We start from the raw sequence: 22,879 nt of genomic DNA on the forward strand, positions 1-22,879 counted from the left end.
AATTAGATACGACAGGTTTAGGCAAAGCAGGATTTGAAGCCAGGGATTTGTAGCCAGGTTGACCCCCCAAAATGGTGGGGTCATTAAGTGAGATAGAAACCAGGAGAGAGCTGCTATAGAAGAAAGACAATTTATGTTTCAAGTAAGTTAAATTGATATGAAAGGTCTATCTGAATGGAAATATGCAAATAGCCACAAGAAATCAAAACCTGAAAATTGGGAGGGCAGATGAAGGAAGTGATATGTTAATAAATGAATTATAGATAAGATTCCCCAGGGTCATGTTACTCAAGGGGAGCACATGGAAAGAAGGAAAGACAAGACTATGTACATTAGAGAAGTCAGAAGAGAAAGAAGACCCAGGACAAGAGCTGTGAGGGAGGCAATGGAACCAAGGCCACACTGCCACTGACACAGTGAGAGAAAAGAGCAGCAGAGAATGAGCATTGGATGCTGCTCTCCCAAGGGAGACTAAGTACATTCAGTGGCAATTAACTGTGCAGGTCCCTGATGGATTTTGGCAATCAATAGTGGAAGCAGACATTAGGTCACGTGGGTGTGAGTGCACAGCTCTAAGAAATGTGAAGAAGGGAAAGAAATAGTACTACCTCGATTGATTAGCAGGATCAACAAAAAGTGTTTTCATATCTGTTTCACTTTTGTTTTATATGAGTTACGTAATTTAAGTATATTTTTATACAAAGGACACTGTAAGAATCAAGTATGAAATCAAAGTGGCTAGTTCAGTGGCTTTCAAACTTTATTGATTGCAACCACTGTAAGAAAACCTTTTTTTAATCATAAGCTAGAACACAAAAAATGTGTGTGTGGATATATAGCTAGCTAGCTAGCTAGCGAACTAACTAGCTAGCTAGCTATACATATATAATATATACTGTAACTTCTATTCAATTTTATTTTCTTGTATTATTAGAAGAAACTTTAGCCAAAACCCACTAAAGTGATTTCGTGACCCCCTAAGGTCATCACATAAAGTTTGGAACATTCATTAACAAAGTAAAGACCTATGTATGATGAGAAGAGAAGCACTTCTCCCTGAGATAAGAAAAAAAGATTCTGAAACATAGATGGAGGAGGCTGAGATATCCCTCTTCATAGATGGAGGATGGTGAGTAAGTGATTACTAACTCACCCACATATTAGTTCAAGTCTCCAATATCTCTTACCAAAACAAATACAATAAACTTTTAACCATTGTGACAGTACAGCATTGCTCACATACCCTCAAGGGTTTTCCACTGCCTACCAAGGAAAGCTCAGATATTTTAGCAGAGTATTAGAAACTCTCTGCAATCTGACCCCTCTTTCCAGGCTCAATGCCCTCTCCTCCCTTCTACAATGAGGCCAAGTTTGAGTTTCTCGGAGCTTTTCTTCTCCAAATGTGTTCAGCAGTTTTTGCCAGACAAAGAAAAAGCTGCATGGTTTCACATATGGGTGTAATCTAAAAACGAACAAACTCTTGGAAACAGTGTACAACGATAGTTGCCAGGGAGCAGGGAACGGGAGAAATTGGGAGAGGGTGGTAAAAGGGTGCAAACTTTCAGTTATAAAATGAATAAGGTCTAAGGATCTAATACATAACATAGTGACCACAGTTGATAATACGTTATTGTGTAATGGATACTTACTAGGAGAGTAGAACTTGTGAATTCTCACACAAAGGAAGGTACATATATGAAGTGATAGATATGTTAATTATCTAGATGGTGGGAATGCTTTCACACCATACACGTGTATCAAATCATCACGTGTACACTTTAAATATATTACAATTTTTTTTGCCAGTTATACTTTAATAAAGCTGAAAAATCACAAATAGATATATAATGTAATATGAGATAGTGAAAGTGCTACCAGGAAAGAATAGAGCAGCCTCAGTGAATCTGGAGTGAATGGGGTACCCTTTTAGTTAGGGTGCTTGATGAAGATCTTCACAAACAAACAGGTGAGGCTTGTTCAGAGCCTTGAATGACGTAATGGAGAGAGTCACCTGACTACCTGGAGGAAGAGCAGACCAGCCAGAGGAAAAAATAAGTGCACTGGCCTGGAGACAGGCCACGCTTAGTAGGCAGCAAGGATCCAGGGCAGCTGGAGCAGAGCGAATGGGGACAGGGGAAGGGTGACAGGAGTTGGAGTCAGGGAAACTCCAGTGAGTAACTAAACGTCCTGAAGCCTAAAAATCTGCCAATGGCAAGAGGTGGCTTAGAACAGGATAATGCAATGAATTAATTATGGTGACACCAGCAGCATTTGCAGATAGAATACCTATGGAATGTGAGAGAAAGGAGACAAAGGTGACTCTGTGGTTTATGGCAGAGCAAATGGAAGCAAAGTAAGCAAAGTATGGCCATTGACAGAGACAGGGAAAATGATAGAATGGTTAGCGGTATTTTTTGGAGGACAGGAGCTCAGTTTTAGATCTGTTAGGATAGATGCAGTATTTAGAGCCTTTTAATACTGAATGAGATCATTTAGGGGAGAAAGGACAGGACAGGATAGGAGAAACCTAAAGGCTGAACTGTGAAGCATATTAAGAGGTCAAGGACATGATGTAGATCCAGCAAAGGAGACTGAAAAGGAGCAATCAGTGAACTGGGATAAGGGGGTGGGATCCCAGAAGCTAATTCATTGCAGTAGACTCCACAGGGGATGACACAGAGCAGCAGACTCTAAATCTCAGAAATTCTGTTGAAGCAACCTTGGAATTAACAAATCTAACGGAATGTAAAAGATGGCCTACAAGAGGAAAAACAGTCGGATTTCTGAGTGGTCCTGCAGACAGTATGAAAATTGAGAGGAGATGAGGGATTTGGGAGCATAAAGAATAAACTCTAACCTCAAGTAAGGTGTAATTCCTACTTCCTCTTTCATAAGTCCTTATATATGATGTAAGGAAAAAGTTTAGTCCACCATAATGTCATAATTCAAAAAAATTTATATCTACTATCCAAGGAGAATTATAACATTCCTGCATAGTAATTGAGACAGATATGTTACTATAAAGGAATATAATTTAATTATGTTGGCTCTGTAGAATTTCCCTTGAATGTCTAAAAATCTGTTTCCAAGTGCCTATATATGTATATGAGTTTGTGTGTGCACGTGTGTGTGCGCGCGCAGATGAACTCAGCATCAAGCTGAGTTAAAAGAGCTAGAAGCTTGCAAGAATGTGTCAATTATGTATTTGTGGGTCTATTTTTGTGAAGGCAAAAAAAATAATTTGTTGAATAATGATGTTGTGAGTAGTTGATCAATTTGTTCACATATTTTGCAAAGGTTAGAGTTTATTACTCATTCATGTACTATTGATTTAATGCATTAGACAGAAAATTGAAATAGTGTCCTAATGGCACCTGACCAATAGGAGTTGCAGCTCTGGTCTATATACTTTATTGCTTTTTCAGCATCAACTGCTTTTGCAGACCAACAAAAAGGAAAATGGTGTTTGCAGCATTACCATTTTGCAACGAATATATGTGTCTTTTCTTCCTAAATTTCCAGTGTACCATGCATTTTGTCCAGTGGGAATGAAGCACTACTTGTATTTGAGAGAGGTTTGTAACAATACAAAACTACGTTTTAGCATAGTTTAGTTTTCAAGTCTTGTCTAGTATTTCTTTTGTGGTGTAAGGTGATCAAGAATCCTGGAGAAGGGCTGACTGGCCGTGGTCTGTCAGTGTTGTAGTGAAAACAGGGCATGTTATATGAGACCTACTTACTAGAAGAGATTATAAAATTGTCAGAAAAGCTTATTCATTTTCATGCAGAAAGATTTCCATTCTTCTTGCCTCACACTAGATCACATTATTTTGTGTTTAAAGTAAAATGTAGCTTGAAATCTGTATATAAATTAGAAAAGGCACTCTTTTATTTTAAGTGAAACATCTATTCACACGTCATGCATTGAAATGCCAGTGGCAATTTGGGCTTTTTAGAAAAAAAATTATATAGCTTTTATGTCCCCATTTTTTTAACCTGAAAGATATTCAATAATACTTATTCTACTATCTGACAAATATGCAGGAATTCTCATCATGTTTTTCTTCTGATTCATGAAAAATAGTACACTTTCTCTGGGTGTTTAATATTTTCCTGGTTGTCACATAATTATTAAAATTTCAAAGTTTTAACATGGTCGGTGAGATGCATTGTTAATTCATCAAAAAACAACCATCTTTATTTGCTGACTATTATTAGTAGTACTTAGTTGTGATAGCCTACCCTTGAATAGAAACTTATAATTATAAATATGCCATTTCTAACCATCAAAAAATAGTTCCAATCATCTAGTTAATAGATAGAATTGCTTAAATGTATAAAATAAATAAGTCAAAAGATTTTTTGCAATCTTTCTTTTCTGATTCAGTTTCAGCCCTTCTTGTGTCGCGGAAGGCCTGGATGATTACCGCTGCACAGCTTGCCCTCGAGAATACGAAGGCCAGTACTGCGAACGGTAGGAACAGTCATGATACATTTAGAGCAATGATGCATAGAGATCATATAATAAAAGATCATAGTAGAAAAGTATTCATTATTTTTATGTCATTATTTTCATATTCTCTAGTAGCTTATATGCTTTCAAAAGTATTTTTATATCTTTAGACTTTATCCAAAGAAAGTTGTTTACTTCCATCTGTTTAGACTTTTTCTAAGATTCCAAATTATTTCACAATTATCTAATTTATATTTTAGCATATATATATGTATATACTCCAACATAGATTAGAGAGGGAGAGAGAGACAGAGGGAGGGAGCATTTTACAAGAACAAATAAATAATTTCCAAAAGCTTATCTGTAGTTAACAGTAATAAAAAGTTGGCCACACATAATTCTCATTTTAATTCACTGGAAGTTGTTGGCTAGCACTAACTGCATGCACATCACTGTTCTGAGCACTCTGGCACTACATCAGCAAGTATACACGTAATTCAGAATATAAATGGTATCAGGAATTCTTAATTAAAACCACGAAACATTAAAGTGTTATTTGGTTCTCCTTTTCAACACGCAAACAATAGTATTTAAATGCCTCCTCTCACCATATTTTTTACAAATTCTGATAATGCATGTATGTAGTTATTAAATTGAATGCTAACATGTAATACAAATGGTAAGTTAAGAAACAGAATTCCAGACTGACTGTCTAGGAAGGTTGTAATTTATATTTTTCTGGATGCATATTTTCTATAAGATCAGTATCTTGGATACTCAAGCTTATCACCACTATTTTTAGTAGGTTTTTATTCTTTCTAAGGTAATGGAGAGCAACTGATATTAACTATTAACATTAAACACACATGATAATTTTAGTGTAATTGATAACAGTATAAAGTTCTATAAAGACCCTTGGACATAGCTGAGCTCCACAAACTGCTGGGTCTCATTTTTCTCTTTTATAACATCAGAATAGCTGATACTGTACCTACTTTCCACTGACATTATGAAGATCAGGTAAATGGAGGATACCCTGCCTGAGTACCTACATAGAGGTCTCCTCTCCCATAGGAGAGGCAAAAAAGCCTGAGAATTTACCCCCCACGCCTTCCTCCAGTGGCCCAGATCTAATGACTCGCTAGTGTGGGAGTACAAAGGTCCAGCTCCTTTGCCCGAAAGCTGAACAAATCTTGAGATGCTATTTATGCTCCAGAGATTTCCATGGACTTAGGCTAAGACTGGGACCTCACCTGGAATCACACCATTGCCTGGATTCTTTCTTTTCCATTTCCTGCTTCACCCACTCCTTTGCTGGATTCTTCTAGGAGCACTTCCTTAAATTACGAGTCTCTTTGCAAATATAAACCAATATTATCATCATCAATTTAAGAATCGTCTTTTAATATAACCAGCAATGGTTGTGTTAATAATGGAAATAAATAGGTAACTAAGTAATTAAACACGTTTTATAAATTCCAATTCTGTTTCTATAAGTTTGCAAAATATATTTCTAAATAATTCTGTATGTGGTAACTTTAAACACAATATCCACTACTTGCATATATATATATATATATATATATATATATATATATATATATAAAAAACAGTACCTTCACAATTTCCATGCCAACAGAGATTTGTAACAATTAGATAACTAAAAGCAGTACAAAATCCAAAAACATTTCCATTTGTTGTGGAGATATATACATCATTTGAATATGTATATTTTAATGTCAGCCAGCGTGCTTTAGTGTTCATGCTTAGGCTAATATTCATTTCATGCCCTTGTAAACACCAGTAGGATGATGACTAAAACATCCCTGGATGCCAAGGGGATTATCTGCCATAATTTATGAAAAAATGTTTGATACTATAGCTACATTTGTAAATTGGAGTTTCCACTATCTATAAAAGCATGTATATAGAAAAGACTGGAAGGGTACACTGAAATGACAGTTATTGTCATAAGGCAGAGTGATTATAGAAAAATTACTTTTTTAACATCCATAAATGTTTAATCAATAAGAGGTGACAGTTTATATAGCATAGAGATGAGCAGGGTCATACACTATCAAATGGGAATGGCTTGAATTGTTTTTGCAGTTCTCAAATGTTGTTACAGCTCCACATTCATCATCTCTAACACATAAATGATCAGGTCATATTTCCCTGAAAAATTGCTTTTATTCAGCTAAATTAATCCAAAGGTCTTGCTTAAATTTTTATTGTAACCTTCCAAATAAATTTGTTTCACTTCTGAGAGCTTCTTAAATCATTTAAATCACCTTATGACCTGCCCAAACTCATCAGCTCAGGTCTAAAACTGCTTAAATGTCTTGAGTGTCACTGTATTGTAGAAACCCCTACCCATGCTTTGTCTTCGTTACTCTTGTAACTAAAACTCTTTGAACATTTAATCATTCTGAACCTGCTTAGAATTGAATTCTTTCACCTGAAAATGTTAAGAAACCATTTAAGTGGGCTTATTTAAATGATACTTTTATTGAGCATTTGTAATAGCACATTGGAAATAAAATATTAAAACCATAAATCTATAAAAACCTGACGTTACAGATCATTTTCTTCTTGCTTTGCTTTTTCTAACCAGCATGGGATGAACTAACTTTCACAAGCCTGCAAGTTTCTACAATCCCAGGCCACTAAAGATGGTCCAGGATTATCTGGCTAGTGTTTACAACTTTTGCCTTCAATTTCCTACTGTCTCTCAGCTTCCTCCCATATTTTCCTCTTGAACAAAAATTCTTACCGTTGATTATATTTAGGCTATGTGTATAATTTATTTTCCAATCCAGGATACTCTAGGGAAAGACAGAATATGTTTTTAATACTTAAGCCAGGACAACAGGCAAACTGGGACCATTCTGGGTAAACCAGAGCGTATGGTTTTGCCAGCATCTTGTGAAGTTATCAGACTTCCAGTAACATAACCGACAGTGGTATATACGTAGATGAATGGTTGCACAGACGGGTAGAAGAGAGTGGATGGCAATTTGGCTTCATCCAGTTGGATTTCCTTTCTAATTTCTCAAGTCGGTGTTACATATTTTATTGGCATAACATTACCCCACTTCCAGAGATACACAATGAAAAATCCATCTTGAGGAAGATGTGGTAGAAAGGAAAGACCAGTCGAATTAAATAGAAAATGTAGTAGTTTATCGCCACTTGCTTCTTTTTGCTCATTAGTAAAATTAATGGGTTGAATTCCTTGGTCATTTTGATCTCTAAAATGCATGCTTCTAGGAAAGCCCAGGAGTAAATAGAAAATTTTATTCATTTCTAATTTAAAAATGAAACCTTCAAAAAAAAGTTTATTATCTAGAGCAGTAGTGGGCAGAGTATGGACCACAAAATTTGGCCCATTGACTAATCCTGTATGGCACTCAAGCTGGGAATGGCGGTTATGGGCAAACTTTGATGACAGAGAGCAATAAATTTGAGCCCTAGTTAAGTAAATTTGAGCCCTAGTTAAGTAAATTTGATACCTCAACAAGAATCCCATTTTTCTCATTATTAGTTTGGTTTTCCATTAGTAGATTATTATTATAAAACAATTTATATTCTATTATTATGTTTTGAATTCCATCAACCAACAGTGTTTGAAAATTTCTTTCACTGCATGAGTTTGATTTTGCCTCTTGACCTGCAAAGCCTAAAATATTTACAGTCTGGTTCTTTACAGGAAAAGTTTGCTAACCCCTGATCTATTGACTTCTGATATCAATTTTGTTTCATTCAAACAATACACACACACACAACAACAATTTCGAGACATGACTTACTATTAATCTCCTTTGCTTTGTCACTGTTTAAATTCAGGTGTGCCCCTGGCTATACCGGCAGCCCAAGCAGCCCCGGAGGCTCCTGCCAAGAATGTGAGTGTGACCCCCATGGCTCACTGCCTGTCCCCTGTGACCCTGTCACAGGGATCTGCACGTGCCGACCCGGAGCCACGGGGCAGAAGTGTGACGGCTGCAAACACTGGCATGCGCGCGAGGGCATGGAGTGTGTTTGTACGTATACTAACTTAGCTATTAGTTCTGGGGGCCTTGGTTCCATTTCTATCTCATTTCCAATGGGAAAGACTGACTTTTTTTTTTCTTATTCTGCAATAGCTAGTGTTACTCTTCATTTTCTCTGACACTATCTATCCACCTTCTTCTGTTTGCCTGCTGTTTTTGTCGCCACCTCCTGAGCCGAGAACAGCTGAGAAAATCCTCAGCATGCTTTAGTCAGTTCATTGAAGACCTACAGCAAAGCTCCCGGAGGCAGATTTTATTTTATTTTGCCCATCTCAGAGTTTGCAGTTTTACCTAAAGTTGACATTGCCTTTGTGACAGATTAAAGGTCTGGGTTTATTAAATATTTTTAGAGTCCTCCTGAATTTGTAATCAGCTGGACAGACACTGTAAGGCTTGAATTACAACTGACTTTTCTTTTCCGAGTTTTTACAGAAATCCATGGGCATCCTGCTTCGTAACTTTCTCTTGCCCTACAGAACCTGGAAGCAGTGACAATGAACTCAGGTGTTTTTACTCATATGTTTTGTTTTGTTTTAATAACTGCTTCTGGATTCAGTAATGCCATACTGAACATACATCGAATATCAGTAGTTAAATAGAATTCTTGGATCTTATATAAATTCTAATCTAAAACAGTTATTTATAAATTTAGAGAGGACAGTTATATTATGGTATTCTTTTCCTTGAGGGAATTTACATTAGTGGTCTTAATTCTTTCTAACAAATAGAAATGGAAATTATTTAAGTGTCTTTTATTTCAATATTTATTTATTTTAATGTATTTACACAGGCCAGTATTTCTGGTTTTAATACCTTATGTGTGTCTGAAGCTTAACCTTTTAACTAGAATTTTTGTTTGTGCTCTAGTTTGATGAGTTACCTCAAAAGCTAAGGCTGGCTTTTTAGATATGCCAAAAGGTAAAGACTGGGTATGTTTGGGAATATAACTTTTTAAACTTTTTTTCTATGTATTTCAACAATCTTTGATGAAAGTGTATTGCATTTAAAATAAAAGTAAGTGTCAAGGTTGATGGGAGGGGAGAGATGAAGTGTAATATGTAATATACATTTACGTTATCGTATTCAGTTATTGGTGTATACATATTCACTCTTCTCAAGTAAAATGGCATATTTTAATGATAATTGAAATGGACTTCCAATGTACTCCAACTAGTTTTAATATTATTGAAACTAAATTATTAATATGGAAATATTTAACTAAGTAATATATAGATATTCCTAACCTAAATGCTAATCTAACGGACCTTGAACTTTAAAGTAATTAATTTTCTAGAGGTGAGATCAGAAAAATCTGATCTCTTTTTCTATGAGTTTGTTGGTTTCTTTGCTTTCTACCTTGTTGCATTAATCTATATGTGTATTTTTGTGCCAGTACCATACCGTTTTGATAACTGTAGCTTTGCAGTAGGGTCTGAAGTCAGGGAGCCTGATTCCTCCAGCTCTGCTCTTCTTTCTCAAGATTGTTTTGGCTCTTTCATGTATTTTGTTTTTCCATACAAATTTTAGAATCATTTGTTCTAGTTCTGTGGAAAATGCCATTGTATTCTGATAGAGATTAGATCAAATCTGTAGATTGCTTTAGGTAGTATGGTCATTTAAACAATACTCTTCCAATCCATAAGCACGGTATATCCTTCCATTTGTTTGTGTTGTCTTCAATTTCTTTAACCAGTGTCTTACAGTTTTACAAGTATAGATCTTTTACCTCCTTAGTTAGATTTATACCTAGGTATTTTATTCTTTTTGATGCAATTGTAAGTGGGATTGTTTTCTTAATTTCTCTTTCTAATAGTTTGTTGTTAGTATATAAAAATACGATAGATTTCTGTATATTAATTTTGTGTCCTACCACTTTACTGAATTCAATGATGAGTTCAAATAGTTTTGGGGCAGTGCCTTTAGGGTTTTCTATATATAGCATCATGTCATCTGCAAACAGTGACAGTTTTACTTCTTCTTTTCCTTCTATCTTTCTATATCCTTAAACTAACTTAGAGCAAGAAACCAAAGAATGGATTGACCCAGCACATTTGATCTGCAGGGCCTGTTTTGTCACGTGTGCCTATAGTAGAATTTTATAATGCCCGTGAGTGGGAGTGGATGAAAGTAGCCTGGTTCTGGCAAGAGAATATTTATATAGTCAGAGAAATGTCTTCTGAGAAAAGCTTCTTTGGAGCCTGGAGCATGTATTGTACAGTTAATTCTTCTCTCTTTGGTTCATTCTCTAGAAAACACAGTTTAATTTGGCCTACATCATGGATATGTATACCCCCCCAAAAATGTAGGATAAATGACATTGGCATGATCATTGCAGTATCTCAGGTGAGCTGCATATTGGTGGAAGGAGTCTCCATGTATAGTTAGTTTATGCTCTTAATTTATTTAACAAATAATTTTAAATTGTGCTGTAGAGGACACAGAGAAAATGCAGAAAGCATGAAAGAACTTTTCTTGACCACCTACATTTCTAAAAGAAACTAATAGCTGCCACGGACAATTGCCAGAGAGCAAGCTAGGGTTTTATTGGATCCAAAATAGTGAGTTTCTTGCAGGACACAGGCTTTTTATACATGGGCATTCCATTACTATCATGAAGAATTTACACGAATAGTCTGTGCCTTTAGTAGGAAATATTTAGATACAAGAGTCTCTCATAGTTAGCCAAATTCAAACCACCAACGTTCTCAACCCCGCCAAACCAACTCAGTGCCTGGGCACACCTGACCAACGTATCTGCTTTCAATCCCAGGCATCCCCTACAGCCCCTTCCGCCACACAGGATTCATCACAGTAGTAATTCTTTAAAGGTTCACCCGTGTTGAGAGCCTTCCATTTGTCAGAAATGATGTTAAGTGCTTTATATGCTGTTCTTTTCATTCTTGCCACGTCCCCATACATTATTATGTCCACAGTGTGATTTTAAAAAAAACAAACAAAAAAAAAACTGAAATCAACTATACCCCAACAAAAATTTTTACATTTTAAATAAATAAATAAATAAAACTGAATTTAGGTGATTTAAGTCACCTTTCCAAGGTTCACCCTGACTTTTCAAAAGAGTTGTGATTTGAACCTAGATCTGTCTTGAAAATCTTACTTTCTTAACCCCTATGCTGACTGTTAATGCAAGGCACAAAAAGAAAACATGGTTTTCCCAATATATTCAACATTAATTATTTCAGTTCTTAATTCATTTACTTCTTCTGGGCTTAGAGCCCATCTTACCTCTATGAAGAAGAAAGATAAAATGGGCTTAAAAAATGAAAAAAATTTAATGTGTATAATGTCAGTAGGTACATACATTTTTTTTTCCCCTCTGCTAACCATTAAGACTCTTTCCTCTAAGTTTTAAAACATTATGGTAGTTATCAGGAGTTCCCTGGTGGTCTAGTGGTTAGGATTCAGAGCTTTCACTGCTGTGGCCCAGGTTCGATCCCTGGTTGGGGAACTGAGATCCCATGAGCCACATGGTGCGGCCAAAAAAACCAAAAAAACGTTATGGTAGTTATGATAGATTCTTATTCATCAGAGATGGTCAAGTGGAGTCCTGTCCTCTGTGCAGATGAGAAGACACACTAACTGGGTGCTCAGATTTCCTCCAAAGCCTTTTCATTTTTTTCTTGTGGGGATAATTGGAGAGAGCTCTGCAATGCATTCTTTCTTTACAGATGTTGATGAGTTCTGAGTAGCTATTTTATTGGATTTCCCAAATCAGGACTTCTTACTAAGTTAGGTTAATACAAATCCAACTTCTTCTTTCAACCCTCATTCATAATTTACAAGTCATTTTATGAAGTGAGAACAACCACCTGCCTTTCTGAAATCTGAGACTCGGCAAGAAAAGCATTATTTATTTAATAGTAAAGTTTTGTATTGGGAAGCACAAAACTTGGATTTTTTCATGTCCTATTTTCTACAGACTAGTAGTTAACACTGAACAATTTGTACAATGTTTAAAATAGATTATGAGTGGCGTAGTAAAATATATTATTCTCCTAAAGAACAGAATTTAAAATTAGTAGCTGTTGGCAGGATGTCATTCTGTAAAGAGAGCCTGAAATATCATTTTATAAATATCATATTGATGCTTTCTATTTTTATTCAAAGCATATGAAATATTAGGTATATATCAGCTTTATTATTTATAGTCACAATTTATCTAAAATATAACATTTTAGAAGATGCTTTTCTTGCTAATGTTGCAAAAGCAATCATAAACTGTGGTTTTTTTACCTGTAACCTAAGGTAAGCCTAACTAAATGTGGTAGTGCACTAACTCTGTAAAATGTGCACTTTCTAGACACTTGATAAAACCCAAGGTTTGAAGTTTTACCCTGACTTCATACTGACCTGCAGAGACACAGTCTAGATTGTTGTTTTTATTTTTTTTAATTTTATTGAACCCTAGTTGATTTACAGAGTCTTGTTAGTTTCAGGTATACAGCACAGTGATTCCATTTTATATATGTATATTTTTTTTCAGATTTTTTTCCCTTATAGGTTATTACAAAATATTGAGTATAGTTCCCTGTGCTATACAGTAGGTCCTTGTTAGTTATCTGTTTTATATAGATTATTGTTTTCAATAGCCAGTTGCCAACAAAGATCTATCACAGTAATGCAGAGGCCCTTATGTATTATCACTAGAACCCTGCAGTACTCTTATAATCAAAAATAATTACTAATGGCAGTTATTGTCCCCTATATATGAGAGCAGGAACAAAATAGTGGAATGTGGTTGATTGCTGTAAAGAAAATGGGACTTTCTATAATAAAAGATGATAAAAAACATCAGTTGACCTCCATTTGCTATTTAATGAGTGAGGCTCTGTTGGACATGTGATCACACTCCATCCTAACCTCTTTTTTTTGGTTGTTTTGTTTTTGCGGTACGCGGGCCTCTCACTGTTGTGGCCTCTCCCATTGCGGAGCACAGGCTCCGGATGCGCAGGCTCAGCGGCCATGGCTCACGGGCCCAGCCGCTCCACGGCATGTGGGATCTTCCCGGACCGGGGCACGAACCCGTGTCCGCTGCATCGGCAGGCAGACTCTCAACCACTGCGCCACCAGGGAAGCGCCATCCTAACCTTTAAACACCATCCTCTCTCTGTCCGCATTTAATCCCCAGGTACTAGTTCCTATTCAAAGCCCAGTATGGCTATTATAGTTTTCTACAACTCTAAACTGGGGTATGTTGTTCAAATCCAGGCATCAGGATAGCTATAAAAGTAACTTCTGTTCACCCTCCTCACACCTTTTTCACATCTATTTTGTTAGTGAAAGGTGCTTTGAGTTTCTTGTTGGCAACTTTCTCGGCCTTGGTCAAGGCTAGCAATGCTGTAGAACAGCAACTATCACTCTGATTCCAGGTAATTTTCTTATTGGCCATCAGTCTCAGTGGTTTGTATATCACATTGAGAAAGCCGTTCCATTAATAGATTAAGGACTTGTGCTGTTGAACTGTGTGTAGAAGAGGCTGATCACTATTTCTTTTCTTTTCAGTCAGGCTTTATTTTGAGAGTAAACTCTACTTGATTGCAATTTGCACTCTGCAGAATCCAGGGAGTTTATTAACCTTGAAGAAAAATAGATCACATCACCTTAAAGTTGGAAGTCTTATAAATGAGGTAGTCTAATCATCTTCTGTTCGGTGGTGTCCTTGAAACAGACCATCTCCTAATGCAAGGAAGCATGCTATAGTGAAGGGGTATAGACGCTTTGAATTCTGGCTGGCCACATAAAAGTTGTGTGACATTCGATTAACTAACTTTTCTAAACCTCATTTTATTATCTGTAAAGTGGAAATAAAGTCCTATGTACATTAGGTGGTGTCTAAGCATAATACATGTTCAATAAATTTTAGCTGTTCTTATCACCATGGTTATTATTTGATCAGTTTTTTCAAAAGCATGATGCTTTATGTAGCTCCTCAGTTTTTGTTTTTAATTTAGGCAGGTTACAGTTTATTATTGATTCAGAAAGTAATAGTTTAATGACTCTAACTTGTGATTACCCTCAGTTTCACCAGTAATAAGGAAGATTATTTTAATGCTCATTTAATTTTAATATTTTAACACTTTTATTCTTTAAATTCGAAATTCTGAACATGAGCGTAATTTTATTGAGCCAAATCTATTTAGACAAGTATATTTCCTTTCCAAATTGAAGTTAAGAACTGACTAGAAAAATAAGAGGCAAAGTATAACAGTAAAATTTTTACTCATAGATATGATTAAGACTAAATTCATAATTTTTTTTATTACATCTTTATTGGAGTATAATTGCTTTACAATGGTGTGTTACTTGTTGCTTTATAACAAAGTGAATCAGGTATACATATACATATGTTCCCATATTTCTTCCCTCTTGCGTCTCCCTCCCTCCCACCCTCCTTATCCCACCCCTCCAGGCGGTCACAGAGCACCTAGCTGATCTCCCTGTGCTATGTGGCTGCTTCCCACTAGCTATCCACTTTACACTTGGTAGTGTATATATGTCCATGCCACTCTCTCACTTTGTCCCAGCTTACCCTTCCCCCTCCCCATGTCCTCAAGTCCATTCTCTAGTAGGTCTGTGTCTTTATTCCTGTCTTACGCCTACGTTCTTCATGACATTTTTGTTCTTAGATTTCATATATATGTGTTAGCATACGGTATTTGTCTTTCTCTTTCTGACTTACTTCACTCTGTATGACAGGCTCTAGGTCCATCCACCTCACTACAAATAACTCAATTTCGTTTCTTTTTATGACTGAGTAATATTCCATTGTATATATGTGCCACATCTTCTTTATCCATTCATCCGATGATGGACACTTAGGTTGCTTCCGTCTCCTGACTATTGTAAATAGAGCTGCAATGAACATTTTGGTACATGACTCTTTTTGAATTATGGTTTTCTCAGGGTATATGCCCAGTAGTGGGATTGCTGGGTCATATGGTAGTTCTATTTGTAGTTTTTTAAGGAACCTCCATACTGTTCTCCATAGTGGCTGTACCAATTCACATTCCCACCAGCAGTGCAAGAGTGTTCCCTTTTCTCCACACCCTCGCCAGCATTTATTGTTTGTAGATTTCTTGATGATGGCCATTCTGACTGGTGTGAGATGATATCTCATTGTAGTTTTGATTTGCATTTCTCTAATGATTAATGATGTTGAGCATTCTTTCATGTGTTTGTTGGCAATCTGTATATCTTCTTTGGAGAAATGTCTATTTAGGTCTTCTGCCCATTTTTGGATTGGGTTGTTTGTATTTTGTTATTGAGCTGCATAATTTGCTTCTATGTTTTGGAGATAATCCTTTGTCAGTTGCTTCATTTGCAACTGTTTTCTCCAATCTGTCTTTGGTCGTGTTTATGGTTTCCTTTGCTGTGCAAAAGCTTTGAAGTTTCATTAGGTCCCATTTGTTTATTTTTGTTTTTATTTCCATTTCTCTAGGAGGTGGGTCAGAAAGGATCTTGCTGTGATATATGTCATAGAGTGTTCTGCCTATGTTTTCCTCTAAGAGTTTGATAATTTCTGGCCTTACATTTAGGTCTTTAATCCATTTTGAGTTTATTTTTGTGTGTGGGGTTAGGGAGTGTTCTAATCTCATACTCTTACATGTACCTGTCCAGTTCTCCCAGCACCACTTATTGAAGAGGCTCTCCTTTCTCCACTGTACATTCCTGCCTCCTTTATCAAAGATAAGGTGACCATATGTGCATGGATTTATCTCTGGGCTTTCTATCCTGTTCCATTGATCTATCTTTCTGTTTTTGTGCCAGGACCATACTGTCCTGATTACTGTAGCTTTGTAGTGTAGTCTAAAGTCAGGGAGCCTGATTCCTCCAGCTCCGTTTTTCGTTCTCAAGATTGCTTTGGCTATTCGGGGTCTTTTGTGTTTCCATACAAATTGTGAAATTTTTCGTTCTAGTTCTGTGAAAAATGCCAGTGATAGTTTGATAGGGATTGCATTGAATCTGTAGGTTGCTTTGGGTATTAGAGTCATTTTCACAGTGTTTATTCTTCCAATCCAAGAACATGGTATATCTCTCCATCTATTTGTATCATCTTTAATTTCTTTCATCAGTGTCTTATAATTTTCTGCATTCAGGTCTTTTGTGTCCTTAGGTAGGTTTATTCCTAGATATTTTATTCTTTTTGTTGCAGTGGCAAATGGGAGTGTTTTCTTAATTTCACTTTCAGATTTTTCATCATTAGTGTGTAGGAATGCCAGAGATTTCTGTGCGTTAATTATGTATCCTGCTACTTTACCAAGTTCATTAACTAGCTCTAGTAGTTTTCTGGTAGCATCTGCGAACAGTGACAGCTTTACTTCTTCTTTTCTGATTCAGATTCCTTTTATTTCCTTTTCTTCTCTGATTGCTGTGGCTAAAACTTCCAAAACTATGTTGAATAAGAGTGGTGAGAGTGGCCAATCTTGTCTTGCTCCTGATCTTAGTGGAAATGCTTTCAATTTTTCATTATTGAGGATGATGTTGGCTGTGGGTTTGTCATATATGGCCTTTATTATGTTGAGGAAAGTTCCCTCTATGCCTACTTTCTGCAGGGTTTTTATCATAAATGGGTGTTGAATTTTGTCGAAAGCTTTCTCTGCATCTGTTGAGATGATCATATGGTTTTTCTCCTTCAGTTTGTTAATATGGTGTATCACATTGATTGATTTGCTTATATGGAAGAATCCTTGCATTCCTGAAATAAACCCCACTTGATCATGGTGTATGATCCTTTTAATGTGTTGTTGGATTCTGTTTGCTAGTATTTTGTTGAGGAGTTTTGTATCTGTGTTCATCAGTGATACTGGCCTGTAGTTTTCTTTTTTGTGACATCCTTGTCTGGTTTTGGTATCAGGGTGATGGTGGCCTCGTAGAATGATTTTGGGAGTGTTCCTCCCTCTGCTATATTTTGGAAGAGTTTGAGAAGGATAGGTGTTAGCTCTTCTCTAAATGTTTGACAGAGTTCGCCTGTGAAGCCGTCTGGTCTTGGGGTTTTGTTTGTTGGAAGATTTTTAATCGCAGTTTCAGTTTCAGTGCTTGTGATTGGTTTGTTCATATTTTCTATTTCTTCCTGATTCAGTCTTGGCAGGTTGTGCATTTCTGAGAATTTGTCCATTTCTTCCAGGTTGTCCATTTTATTGAGATAGAGTTGCTTGTAGTAATCTCTCATGATCGGTTGTATTTCTGCAGTGTCAGTTTTTACTTCTCCTTTTTCATTTCTAATTCTATTGATTTGAGTCTTCTCCCTTTTTTTCTTGATGAGTCTGGATAATGGTTTATCAATTTTGTTTATCTTCTCAAAGAACCAGCTTTTAGTTTTATTGATCTTTGCTATCATTTCCTTCATTTCTTTTTCATTTATTTCTGATCTGATCTTTATGATTTCTTTCCTTCTGCTAATTTTGGGGTTTTTTTGTTCTTCTTTCTCTAATTGCTTTAGGTGCACGGTTAGGTGGTTTATTCGAGATATTTCCTGTTGCTTAAGGTAGGATTGTATTGCTATAAACTTCCCTCTTAGAACTGCTTTTGCTGCATCCCATAGTTTTTGGGTCGTCGTGTCTCCATTGTCATTTGTTCCTAGGTATTTTTTGATTTCCTCTTTGATTTCTTAAGTGATCTCATAGTTATTCAGTAGTGTATTGTTTACCCTCCATGTGTTAATATCTTTTACATTTTTTTTCCTGTAATTTATATCTAGTCTCATAGCATTGTGGTTGGAAAAGATACTTGATACAATTTCAATTTTCTTAAATTTACCAAGGCTTGATTTGTGACCCAAGATATGATCTATCCTGGAGAATGTTCTTTGAGCACTTGAAAAAAATGTGTATTCTGTTGTGTTTGGATGGAATGTCCTATAATTATCAATTAAGTCTGTCTTGTTTAATGTATCATTTAAAGCTTGTGTTTCCTTATTTATTTTCATTTTGGATGAGCTGTCCATTGGTGAAAGTGGGGTGTTAAAGTCCCCTACTATGAATGTGTTGCTGTCGATTTCCCCTTTTATGGCTGTTAGTATTTGCCTTATGTATAGAGGTGCTCCTATGTTGGGTACATAAATATTTACAATTGTTATATCTTCTTCTTGGATCGATCCCTTGATCATTATGTATTGTCCTTCTTTGTCTCTTCTAATAGTCTTTATTTTAAAGTCTATGTTGTCTGATATGAGAATTGCTACTCCAGCTTTCTTTTGGTTTCCATTTGCATGGAATATCTTTTTCCATTCCCTCACTTTCAGTCTGCTATGTGTCCCTAGGTCTGAAGTGGGTCTCTTGTAGACAGCATATATATGGGTCTTGTTTTTGTATCCATTCAGCCAGTCTGTGTCTTTTGGTGTGAGCATTTAATCCATTTACATTTAAGGTAATTATTGATATGTATGTTCCTATTCCCATTTTCTTAATTGTTTTGTGTTTGTTATTGTAGGTCTTTTCCTTCTCTTGTGTTTCTTGCCTAGAGAAGTTCCTTTAGCATTTGTTGTAAAGCTGGTTTGGTGGTGCTGAACTCTCTCAGCTTTTGCTTGTCTGTAAAGGTTTTAATTTCTCCATCAAATCTGAATGAGATCCTTGCTGGGTAGAGTAATCTTGGTTGTAGGTTTTCCTCCTTCATCACTTTAAATATGTCCTGCCAGTCCCTTCTGGCTTGCAGAGTTTCTGCTGAAAGATCAGCTGTTAACTTTATGGGGATTCCCTTGTGTGTTATTTGTTGTTTTTCCCTTGCTGCTTTTAATGTTTTCTTTGTATTTAATTTTTGATAGTTTGATTAATATGTGTCTTGACGTGTTTCTCCTTGGATTTATCCTGTGGGACTCTCTGTGCTTCCTGTACTTGATTAACTGTTTCCTTTCCCATATTAGGGAAGTTTTCAACTATAATCTCTTCAAATATTTTCTCAGTCCCTTTCTTTTTCTCTTCTTCTTCTGGGACCCCTATAATTCGAATGTTGGTGCGTTTAATGTTGTCCCAGAGGTCTCTGAGGCTGTCCTCAGTTCTTTTCTTCCTTTTTTCTTTATTCTGCTCTGCAGTAGTTATTTCCACTATTTTATCTTCCAGGTCACTTATCCGTTCTTCTGCCTCAGTTATTCTGCTATTGATCCCTTTTAGAGTATTTTTAATTTCATTTATTGTGTTGTTCATCATTGCTTGTTTCTTCTTTAGTTCTTCTAGGTCCTTGGTAAATGTTTCTTGCATTTTCTCTATTCTATTTGCAAGATTTTGGATCATCTTTACTGTCCTTATTCTGAATTCTTTTTCAGGTAGACTGCCTATTTCCTCTTCGTTTGTTAGGTCTGGTGGGTTTTTATCTTGCTCCTTCTTCTGCTGTGTGTTTTTCTGTCTCTTCATTTTTCTTATCTTACTGTGTTTGGGGTCTCCTTTTTGCAGGCTGCAGGTTCTTTGTTCCCGTTGTTTTTGGTTTCTTCCCCCAGTGGGTAAGGTTGGTTCAGTGGGTTGTGTAGGCTTCCTGGTGGAGGGCACTAGTGCCTGTGTTCTTGTGGATGAGGCTGGATCTTGTCTTCCTGTGGGCAGGTCCACGTCTTGTGGTGTTTTGGGGGGTGTCTGTGGCCTTATTACGATTTTCGGCAGCCTCTCTGCTAATGGGTGGGGTTGTGTTCCTGTCTTACTAGTTGTTTGGCATAGGGTGTCCAGAACTGTAGCTTGCTGGTCATTGAGTGAAGCAGTTTTTGATGAGATACTTAGGTTAGGCTAAATTCTGTTTTTTTTTTTTTAATAATTCTTAGCTTTTCAAGTCGCTGAAAACCCCTTTTACGGTGACCTTACATTTTTGTTTTCTCTTAAAGTTCTTCAAATACATTATTTATAGATTCATAAACACTATGATTGTAACTCTTTTTCTCATCTTTAAAATTAGGATATTAATAGTACTTATCTCATAGAATTGCTGTAAACATTAGATGAGATAATGAAGGCAAGACACAACATATTGTCTTCAATGTAGTGAATATTGTATAGATAAAAGCTACTGTCCAATTATTACTTATAATACTTTCAAAGCTTCCATTTGTTTTTTGAAGAGCTATACCATACTTGAACCATATCGAACTTATTTTTAATATATATTTATATACATAATTTTATTTAATGTTTATATATGTATATATATCACAACTGCTTGGTACATGAATAAATTCATCAGCCTCATCCTAAACCTACAGAAAGTCTTTCCCTCTATTCAAAGAACTAACAGGCAAAAAAAAAAAAAAAAAAAAGCCTTTTTAATGGGTCTGAAACCACATTTTTATTTTAGAAGATATTTATCTATAAATAATATGGAATAACTGAATCCATTTTAATAAGCCCTAAATAAATGCTAATCTAAAACTTTCTTCTTGAAGAAGAAAGAGGAAACAGAAATATACAGTCCATACCCAAGGAATTATCAATGGCCTTAATGTAGAAGAATTAAATTAAAACACACACATTAACACACAAATTTTATCTTTTGTTAGAAATGTATATTTACTCATTTGATCCCTTTTTGATTAGAGCCAGACAATTTATGTATCTTTACCTAAAATTGGTTAATAGGTTTGGCCTTCTTAAAAACATGCAGTGCACTCATTTCAGCTTTGGCTTCTTTGGTTTGGATACAGTGTGTGAATTTTTTGTGACGGTAAGCCAGTAGTTATTATGCATGGGGGACTCTGGTAGAAATGCAGTATTTTGTACTAATTGCTAACGGAAAGATCTGTAATATAAGCTGCATGATTTGCCCCTTACATGTGCCCAGCTGTAACAACCTGAATGTAGTATTGCATTTGCTAGTATTAGACACAAATTTATCCTGACACTTTTATAAGCAAAACCTCAAAAACATTTAGTCATGTAAAATATAATCATAGTCTTGAAATATTTGCTTTTGCTCCCATGCATTTCAGGCAGAATCTCATTTTATAACCTTATCTCTATTGCTGAATAGGAGAATGGTTTGGAGAGGTTCCTTGGGGGTCTTGATTATAAGATAGGTGTCAATTTACACTGAGCAGTTACTGCACCCTTATCAAAGAACAATTGTTTACATAATGTGAATATTCCTTGTCTCTATACACTCTTCAGATCTTCCCTATCATAGTGAATTAAACGTGGTTTTAATTTGCATCCCATTTCCAGTGTTTGTTGCCAGACATTTCAGACTTTTTGAGGACAAATAAAAGTAGCTTGTGGTGTAAGTTAAATATTTTGTGTCAGGATAAAATAGCAAACCATTATGTAAAGGGCACACTTCCCCATGTGTTTATCTTATAACTGCATGAACTAGACTTGTACAGAAGCTTTGAAAAAAATCCCATGGCTGTCGAATTCATAAGTCTTTCTGACCCATTTGGACAGATGTTAGTGTATTACTTGGAGCATACTATAAAACTTACCTTTCATCTATGGAAATGTGCTTGTACTTTGTTCCCCCAAAAGCAGATACGGAGACCATAAGACATGGGATAATAATAGACCTTTGGACACAGAGACATAAAATGGAATTATGAGTCCTTGAAAGAGCAATTAAGTACATTTTCATTTCAACAACTGAAGATGAGGAACCAAAACAGATGGGCAGGAGGTAGAATAAATGACAGAAAACTCCGTATCCATCATGCCTCTTGGCATCAGTTTAGCTCACCAATTTACTCTGTAGTGTATTACAGTAAATCAGATCTAGTTCTGCATTCCAGTCCCTGATTTCTGCTTGTCTGAAGTGAAAACTGAGAGTACTGAGAAAACATTTCCCTGAAAATTTCTGGAACCATCAGTAAGGAGCCTCTAGCCATACCATTATCAATGAGCTGACTCAATTCCTCTTAGAAATGGGTAGGTTATGAATTATAGATAAATTAGAGAAAGAGCTAGCAAAGTATTTCTGAAGCGTACCCTACCCTAAAAAGCATAGTGAGATGTCATATTATCAAGTATCTTTCAAGATCTTGAAAGTGAAAAAAGAGCACAGTGCTTTGAATGGAACTTTTAAAGTAGTGATGAACTTGAATTCAGTGGGAAAGGGACCTTCACATTCTTCTTAACTTTTAATAAAATTAAGAACTGTTGTTAATACTTTTTAACCTATGAATTGCAACTTGAAGTCTCTAAGCTGAATTCACATTCTAAATCACACATGTGAAAATTGACAAAGTTTATCAGTTATCTATTGCTACTACTCCAAAATTTAATAGTTGTTGAGAATATACAGCAACTATATATATCCTCACTATTCTGTAGGTTGGCAATTTGAACAGGGTCCCCTTGGATACTTCTTTTGTTATCATGCGGTGGTGTGGGTTCCTAGATGGCCTTATTCACATGGTAGGACCTCAGTTAGAATGTTGGATCTGCCTCTCTGTTGCTCA

At 36.0% G+C, this 22,879-nt stretch overlaps 1 protein-coding gene across 1 annotated transcript in view; it reads left to right on the forward strand.

Moving 5' to 3' along the window:
• Positions 1–22,879, forward strand: part of LAMA2 (laminin subunit alpha 2) — a 606,716-nt gene that overhangs the window by 442,961 nt on the left and 140,876 nt on the right. Inside the window, exons 31-32 of the mRNA XM_082668794.1 lie at positions 4,388–4,474; positions 8,300–8,493. Of these exons, the coding sequence (XP_082524920.1) occupies positions 4,388–4,474; positions 8,300–8,493 (281 nt within the window). The remainder of the gene's footprint in view (positions 1–4,387; positions 4,475–8,299; positions 8,494–22,879) is intronic.

Source organism: Grampus griseus (genome assembly GCF_964374135.1).
Source record: "Grampus griseus genome assembly, chromosome: 13".
Taxonomy (NCBI): Eukaryota; Metazoa; Chordata; class Mammalia; order Artiodactyla; family Delphinidae; genus Grampus; species Grampus griseus.